The sequence below is a fragment of the Musa acuminata genome, chromosome BXJ2-1 (genome assembly GCF_036884655.1).
Source record: "Musa acuminata AAA Group cultivar baxijiao chromosome BXJ2-1, Cavendish_Baxijiao_AAA, whole genome shotgun sequence".
Taxonomy (NCBI): domain Eukaryota; kingdom Viridiplantae; phylum Streptophyta; class Magnoliopsida; order Zingiberales; family Musaceae; genus Musa; species Musa acuminata.
In genome coordinates, this window is record NC_088338.1 from 12,145,994 (window position 1) to 12,153,747 (window position 7,754).

Sequence of the window (7,754 nt, forward strand, 5' to 3'; positions counted from 1 at the left end):
TGGTAAATGATACTAGATGTATCATTTTCGTAATTATAAAAATTCTAATATAATTTTTTAAAAAAATTTAGTGATCAAAATATCAAGGAGGTAAGTGGGAAATAAAAGTATTAAAACAATGTCTACTTAGCATGCCACAGTATATGTCACATCTGAATGGCCAAAAAGTCATGAGAAAAATAATGCTTGAGAGGCACAGAAAACACAAAGAAATCTAAACTGCAAGAACAAGAAGCATGCATGTACAAACCCAAATCCAAAGCTTGCAACTTGCTACTTAATTGTGGGCAGAAAGCTCAGCATCAGCATCCTCAAAGCAAATACATGGGCCTCTCTCTCTCAAACAAGTCAACCCAAGTGACAAGGACCAACTTTCTTTAAACATGCCATCCATGTTCTCTCTCCTACATCAACTGCCTTGCACATCTAAATCCAATCAATATAATAAAATTATATTCAAGTTGATATCAGACAGAAACAAATAAAATCATTAACCTAAACTCTGCCACTCACATGTGAAGAGGAGTGCAAAAGATATAAATCTAATCATGTCTGATGTGTTGGTAAATAACTTGGGATATCAGAGTAGACCAAACTTGTAACGTTGACTTTTCATTAGATTGTGTGAAGTTATTGTATTGAGAGATCCGTAGATATTTCTGATAGAAGATATTCCTCAACTATGAGGAAATTTTTCTATTCTGTTGAGAAAATTTTTTATTCTGTTGAGAGAAAAATCCTCTATTCTGTTGAGATAAATCCTTTCGAAACATTAACGTTAATATATTGAAGCATTTTTTATTTCTTCAATAAAACTTCTTCACTTCTTTAATAAAACAGAGTCATCCGAAACCTAAGAACTGATAATATATAATCATACTTTCACGGATAATCTATACAGAAAAAAAAAAAGATAATTTTATATCTTTTAGCAAATTCATGGAATTAAAATTCATCACTTGTCAAAAAATTCTCAATAGATTTTTCTTCGATGAAGAAATAGTACATCTTTTGATCATAAGAAAATGACTCTTTCTTGTCACCCATATGGACCGTCGAATCATAGGATGGAACGAGTCAGATGCCCCATCAAGGAAATTAAAGCCTTCTCCAATCCCTAAACGATCCTATTTACGCCACCGTCCCGTTATTCCCGGCCATCCTCCGTCCCTCGGCCGCCCAGGTGGGTGGAAGAGAGCGGGGTTGCTGCCGTTGACTTTTCCACGGGCGACGTGCCACTGTCCGGTCTGATGTCATGCATTCGTGTCACGAGACACGGTACATCCGTACGTACTCCCCCCGATCCCCACCTCTCCTGCCTTTTAAGCCTCCGCCCTCCCCCCGCCTCTCTCATCACCATCTCTGCGCTCCAACGTTTGCATCGCCATTCCTGGTTTCGCTGGCTGCGTTTCATAACCCCATCCGGCGCACTTTGGGAACAGGTGAGTCCTGCTATCTCCTCCCCTTCCATCGTCTGTCACCTGTGTCTCCTTTCGCCCTGTGTTGCCGTTACTGACGAGGTGGGTGGGTGAAGGGAGGAGATGAGGATGGAAGGGAAGAAGAGGGTGAGAGCCGAGGAGTCGGATGACGGGAAGAAGCCGCAGGAGTTGGACTTAAGTGGCATGTCTCTGGACTCGTTGCCCAATCCTTCCATTAATCTCGGCGCCATCGCCAAGCTCGATCTCTCGAATAATAACCTTCAGGTCAGTTCTTCGTGCTTCGTTAATCCAGATCGGTAACGCTGTCTCTCTTTGTTGGTTCTGCGCGATATGGATTAACGTGTGATGGTCGTACGCAGTGCATTCCGGAATCGCTCACGGCCAGGCTACTCAACTTGGTGGTGTTGGACGTGCACTCCAACCAGCTGAGGGCGCTGCCCAACTCCATTGGCTGCCTCTCCAAGATGAAGGCCTTGAACGTCTCCGGCAACCTCATCGAGTCGCTTCCGAAGACCATCGAGGATTGCCGGTATGTCTTCCCTCGATAGCTCTGGGAGAAGAGAAGAGTAGTAGAGAGAATTTAGAGTCTTCTCTTGTCGTCTGCAGGGCTTTGCAGGAGCTGATTGCCAACTTCAACCAGCTTACCAAGCTCCCGGAGACCTTGGGTTTTGAGCTCACCGACCTCAGAAAGCTCGCTGTCAACTCCAACAAGCTCGCCTTCCTCCCTTACTCCACCTCCCACATGACCTCCCTCCGCGTCCTCGACGCCCGACTCAACTGCCTGCGCTCCCTCCCCGACGGCCTCGAGAATCTCATCCGGCTCGAAGTCCTCAACGTGGGCCAGAACTTCCACTACCTCCAGTCCCTTCCCTACGCCATCGGCCTCCTCGTCTCCCTGGTGGAGCTCGACATCAGCTACAACAGCATCGGTGCCCTCCCCAGCTCCATGGGGTGCATGGCGAAGCTTCGCAAGTTCCAGGCAGAGGGCAACCCCCTGGTGTGCCCGCCGATGGACGTGGTGGAGCAAGGCGTCGAGTCCGTGCGCGGGTACCTCAGCGCGAGGATGAACGGGAGCGACACGGCGGGATCTTCGCCCGCTAAGAAGAACTCGTGGATCAAGAAGCTGGTCAAGTGCGGGACGTTCAGCGGCGGCATGATCTCCAGCAACATCAGCGTTGGCGATGAGAACGACGGGTTCTTGTTGTCGGATTACCGCTCGATAGATGGGCTCGCCTCGCCGCGGTACGTCGGCATCTTCTCACCTCGACGACTCTTCTCTCCCCGAAGGGCTTCGCCCAGGAAGTAGCATGGTGTCGTTGGTCTGCTTGTCGAGGTGCGGTTTTGGGTTTTTCTTGGTTAGATGAACAGATGGATCAGGCATGTAATTATCCTAAGCCAGGAACGAGTGTTCGTTCTATCACTGTAATCGTTATCTACGAGTACATTTCTAAGATCTCCATGCTTATGCTTCTCATCTTTGGATCTCTTATGGTGGGTACTAATTTATGTCCAGACTGTTTGTGATCGATATATGATGTACTGTTTTGGGTTCATTAGGAAGCAAGCGGGCGGCTAAGTATTTAGTTGAGGCATCTCGTCGAACGGATGGCGCCTCTCGGGGATGTTGGATGGGCCGGGTCGACACTCGGTGGCCTTCGACAACACTGCAACCCATTCCTCAAGTTGGCTTTGCGTTCGACCTAAGCTATACAAATCGCTTTGGCGAATTTTATGCTCACGGAGGATTTGTTTGCGCACGTCAGGCGCTTGGCGGCGGCGCAGGGGCTTCGGGCAAGGCCTGGTGGCGAATACAGCGTGCCTCCGCTTCCGCCACCGCCTCCGAATTCGCCTTAAAACAATATATTACAGGGGCTTCACTCAGCTGAGCACTTCGTTGAGGCATTTCGTCGAACGTATGGTGTACGATGAAATCATCAAACCCAGCTTTTTTTATTTTTTGAACTGTTTTCTTTCCTATTCGCAAAATTTACAGATCTACCACGAATCCTCGAAAGAAAGGGAGATGTAGGATTCCGGCGGCTCAAAAGGGACCTCCTCTGAAGGATGAGCCGCCCTGGTTAGGCGGGTCGACGACCACGCCGTCGGTTGAGATGGCCATCGGGTTCAGGGCGTGCCGGTGCTCCCCCTCGTACGTCACGATCACCATCGAAGGGTCGTCGGGCGCCCGCTCCACGTGCTTCCGCGCCGGGCACCCGCGCACGCTGCTGCACTTGTAGTATCCCCTGCGGCACGGATCAGACCGATCAGAATATGCCACGTCGCCCGAGGGCCAGAGATCGGACGTCAGTAGGAGAGGGCGGAGCATAGTTACCTAGGGTAAGGGGAGCCCTTGATCGGCTTCTGCCCGTACTTACGCCACGAGTACTCGTCGGGCGGTATGTCGGCGTTCTTCGAGCTTATCGCCGGCACGCGTATCGTCGTTTTTACCCGATGCTTCCTGCAGTAGTAACGAAGAAGGAGCGCAAGTTAGACGGCTTGTTGGTGGCCCGCTGGCGTGCGCCCGACGATAGGGGAGATAGTTATGGGGACTTACTTTTTCTTGGAGCAGTGGCAGCGGTTGCCGGGGCCGGCGTGCTTCCCCACGGCGACATCACCGTGACCGTGGGTGTGGCCATCATCGAGGGATCGCTTCTTGTGGGACGATGAGAGAGGCGGTTTCCCGACGCAGGGGGTGGCCGCTGCAAGGATGGCCAGCCCTATCTTGCCGTTGGTGACGCTGCCGTCGCCGGTGACCGCCGAGAGGAACGACGAGTTGCCGGATGACGTCGTGCTCGATGAGCCGAAGCTAAGGTTCACGGGCGTCGCGGCGGGTTCGCCTTTGGGGTTGGTGAAGTCCAGGTTGAGGGCCTTCGGCGCTACAACCGGACGCTGGGGGGGCGGCTGCTGCGGCTTCGGTGGTTCAACGAACAGGCTCAGGGTCTCCGATGCAGCGCCTTCGGGAGGGGGAGGGGGAGCAGGGACCGGACCCCGGCGGAAGCGGGCGTGGCCGGTGCGGTTTACGACGGAGATCGCCCTCTTGAACGTGGAGACCCTCAGGTCGGTGATCTCGCGGCAGTCCGGTGGCGGTTGGTGGGTGGAGAGCTGCAAAGCGAGGTGCTCCAAGCTGCGGATCCCAGCTGCGGCCGCCTCCTGCATCGCCATCAGATCGTCCATCTTCCCGAGGCCCATCAGATCGACGGCCATCACAACTCGACGAGGTCAAGCAACCGTCCAAGGAGACTCGCAGTGCTCGAGATCAGCTGAGAGAAGAGCTCGGCAGAAGTTGGGGGGCGGACGACGGGGAGGAGAATTATATGGGGAGAAAACAGAGAAGGAGAATCCAAGTCAACGACGCCCTTTAGATCAAACGGTCAAGCAGAAACAAAATACATCATGAGTGCCCACATTAGTTGCGTCTTTAATTGGGCCATTGGCAAAAGGAAACGATGTGCCTTTGGCTTTTCCAAGTCAAACTTGGAAAGTTGACTGGGATTTGACACTAACTGGCACTCCAAACCACCGATGCTTTTCTTCCTCCACCCGATACTTTTCCACGAGCGTGTTTCCACCGTTGGATTGCAGAACTCGCGAATATCGATGCAACTACACCCATCCCGCCGCGACGCGTGTCCCACATAACACCGGTCGGACCAATAATCAATCGAAACGTCGCCCGGGCTTCACAATACGGACCCAAATAAAGTGCGAATGCTCGGGGATTGGATTCGTTCGTATCGGATTTAATCACGAAAATGGAGGAAAGGTCAACGAGGGAAAGTGGTCAGATTCGCGCGTTGACGATAGGAAGCTGCCGTGGCCTTTAAGGCACCGTGAGGCGGGCGCAGGAATTCGTGCCGACGCTGTGGGCCGTTCGATCGGGCGTCTTCCTCGATGAGAGGTCTCTAGCCGATGATTCCTTCCCATCCTTGGAGAGTTGACCGACGAGACAGAAGCGTAGCCAGCACGCAAACCCCTGTCTCGTTCTTGTCGTTTTACTTCTTTTGCGGTGTGTCTCGTTTGATTACTTATTTTTCTTTTGGGCAAAGCTGGCTACGACTCGGTCTCTTTTTGACTTTTGGTGCCCATCGGCGGTATCGGAGTCAAGTCGCAAACAAAAGATAGTGGCTGTTTTCTCGATGACATGATGCGTTTCTATCTATTATTTAAGGCTTTTGAAAGGTATAGGCTTCATTTTATTGTATGGGTTGGAGTTGGAGTTGGAGTTGAAGCTGATATGATTAATCGATTGCGTAGTGAATGAAATTTAAATCACAGTGTCATTTTTCAGCTTAGATTTGAAATTATTCAAGTAATTAGATGAATATCCAGTGTTATTAAAACTTTTGTGCATGATTATATCCTAAGCCAGGATTCTTAATCAGCGACTTTAATGAGGAATGCCTCATCGCAGGTGGCAAGAGACATCGATTACGCTGAGGACTTCGATTGTGAGGTTGTTGCTACGAATGAGGAGGACATTAAGCCGCAGGAATAAAGGGATTATAAAACCAATTGAAATCCTGTATCATATCTTTTAGTGACATTATGTTGAACCCAAAAAAGATCGAGTTGAAAACATATAAGATTGTGTTGGGTACTTAATAAATTTCATTCAATTTGAACTCAATTTAATCAAATGTTAAATCAATATGATCACAAGTGTATTGAAATAGTTTATATTGTCTAAAATTATACATCATGGGCTTTATTTATTGTCTCTAAGGTCACCGTTAGGTGTTGTGAATGATTACACATTTTCGCAACCATGATTGAAATCACGTAGTGCCAAATTCGAAAGAGGTTGGGGTAACGATCGATCGAGTCAGTTTTTCTAGTGATACATCACCATCCTGATTTGATAGAGATATTTTTAGATTTAAATAATTAATTTAATTATGATTTAAATGATTGATAGAGAAAAATCTTTTTCTCAAAATCTGTTTAAATATTGAATAAAAAGTATCTCTTTCCTCAATTGAATATGGTATCATAGGACATCTTGTCTTCAGCAAGCCTTCCTCTTCTTGTAGTTCCACGACCATGATTTCTCCTTTCTCCACTATCAATTTTTCTCCCTTAACGATCCTGGACAGTAATTTCTCTCTCGATCAGTCTATCATCGTTGTAGCAATAATGGCTCATCTCTACACCGAGTGCTTGCTCGCCATCGACCTATAACAACATCACCCATCCATCGATCGATTATCTTATCTGTCGTCGACGACGAGAAAACTACTGGGTGGCAATCCTTCTCAGATCGTAGCATCTTGCTCGACAGAAGCAGTATACTCTGATGGTGTTGGTTTCCTCCAAGTAGTCTCCTCTACTCAGCGACAGACTCTGCTCATAGTTGTTATTGATATGATCGACGAACTTCAAACCGGTGGACCTCAAGATAAGAGAAGAACATTGGTAGGTTCAGGAACCGGGTCGGGATCACGAACCACCAACACTCCTGCTTGACGTACACCACCCGCCCTGAACCATCATCTTTGTCGCAGTGCTGAAGGCATTTTTGTGAAGGACCTGATCATCCTTCATCCGTTACCCGAGGATTGTCACCAACACGCTCACCTTCGACCATCGTCCCCACATCTTCCTCACCAATGGATCACAAGAGGTGAGCACCGTCAAGAAGAAATAACAATCATCAATAGTTTTAGCATCCCAACAACAAAAAATCATCTGCAAACTCTGTGACAAAATTGGACAAACTAAAAAAAGTATGTCGGTCTCAACCCAAGTCTACTACTATATCTAATTGGCATCAAGTAAATATCACGACTACTCCAACTATTCATCTAAACAATTGGATTGTTGGCTCTGGTATTTCTCATCATATTACTTTTGATCTACAAAACTTAACCATCAAGAACGAGTATGGAGACAATGAAGATATCATCATTGGTGACGGTAATAAGAATTCTTATTACTTACACTAGTTCCATAACACTTAATTTAAACACTAATACCTTTACACTCGATGATGTTTTGTATACATCTTACATTAAAAAGGGCCTTATTTATATTTCTTAATTATGCAAACACAATAACACCTCTATTGGGATTTTTTCTAACTCATTTCTTATAAAGGATTTGAGCACGGGGGCAACCTTGGTCCGAGGCCAAAATAAAAACAATATCTACGAGTGACCATCAGTTTTACAAATCACCAATCCAACCGCTCTTATCTTAATTGCTGCTCCAATCGATGTATGGTATCGTCACCTAAGTCATCCATCATCCTCCATTCAATAACGATTATTTTCTCATTACTGTCTTCCAATTTTTAAATCAAGTAGAATTGTAAGTCAT

The 7,754-nt window shown here is 47.6% G+C and overlaps 2 protein-coding genes across 2 annotated transcripts; one reads left to right on the top strand and one right to left on the bottom strand.

Moving 5' to 3' along the window:
• Positions 1 to 1,291: 1,291 nt before the first annotated feature.
• On the top strand, positions 1,292 to 2,913 carry LOC135598950 (plant intracellular Ras-group-related LRR protein 1-like). Its single transcript, XM_065093480.1, has 4 exons — positions 1,292 to 1,442; positions 1,535 to 1,703; positions 1,799 to 1,968; positions 2,046 to 2,913. Exons 2-4 carry the CDS (start codon positions 1,542 to 1,544, stop codon positions 2,743 to 2,745), a joined length of 1,032 nt encoding a protein of 343 aa, XP_064949552.1. The 5' UTR covers positions 1,292 to 1,442; positions 1,535 to 1,541; the 3' UTR covers positions 2,746 to 2,913.
• A 457-nt stretch (positions 2,914 to 3,370) lies between these two features.
• On the bottom strand, positions 3,371 to 4,783 carry LOC135598951 (WRKY transcription factor WRKY51-like). The gene is made up of 3 exons (XM_065093481.1): positions 3,994 to 4,783; positions 3,772 to 3,897; positions 3,371 to 3,682 (listed from the first exon to the last, which is right to left on the bottom strand). Exons 1-3 carry the CDS (start codon positions 4,641 to 4,643, stop codon positions 3,481 to 3,483), a joined length of 978 nt encoding a protein of 325 aa, XP_064949553.1. The 5' UTR covers positions 4,644 to 4,783; the 3' UTR covers positions 3,371 to 3,480.
• Positions 4,784 to 7,754: the final 2,971 nt, after the last annotated feature.

What these genes read in the sequence shown, in the direction of transcription:
- LOC135598950 (XM_065093480.1), top strand. Translation starts at nt 1,542, where the DNA reads ATGAGGATGGAAGGGAAGAAGAGGGTGAGAGCCGAGGAGTCGGATGAC. An exon ending in TCTCGAATAATAACCTTCAG is followed by an intron (nt 1,704 to 1,798) that starts GTCAGTTCTTCG and finishes GGTCGTACGCAG; the next exon opens with TGCATTCCGGAATCGCTCAC. An exon ending in AAGACCATCGAGGATTGCCG is followed by an intron (nt 1,969 to 2,045) that starts GTATGTCTTCCC and finishes TGTCGTCTGCAG; the next exon opens with GGCTTTGCAGGAGCTGATTG.
- LOC135598951 (XM_065093481.1), bottom strand. Translation starts at nt 4,643, where the DNA reads ATGGCCGTCGATCTGATGGGCCTCGGGAAGATGGACGATCTGATGGCG. An exon ending in TGCCACTGCTCCAAGAAAAA is followed by an intron (nt 3,898 to 3,993) that starts GTAAGTCCCCAT and finishes TTACTACTGCAG; the next exon opens with GAAGCATCGGGTAAAAACGA. An exon ending in AAGGGCTCCCCTTACCCTAG is followed by an intron (nt 3,683 to 3,771) that starts GTAACTATGCTC and finishes TCCGTGCCGCAG; the next exon opens with GGGATACTACAAGTGCAGCA.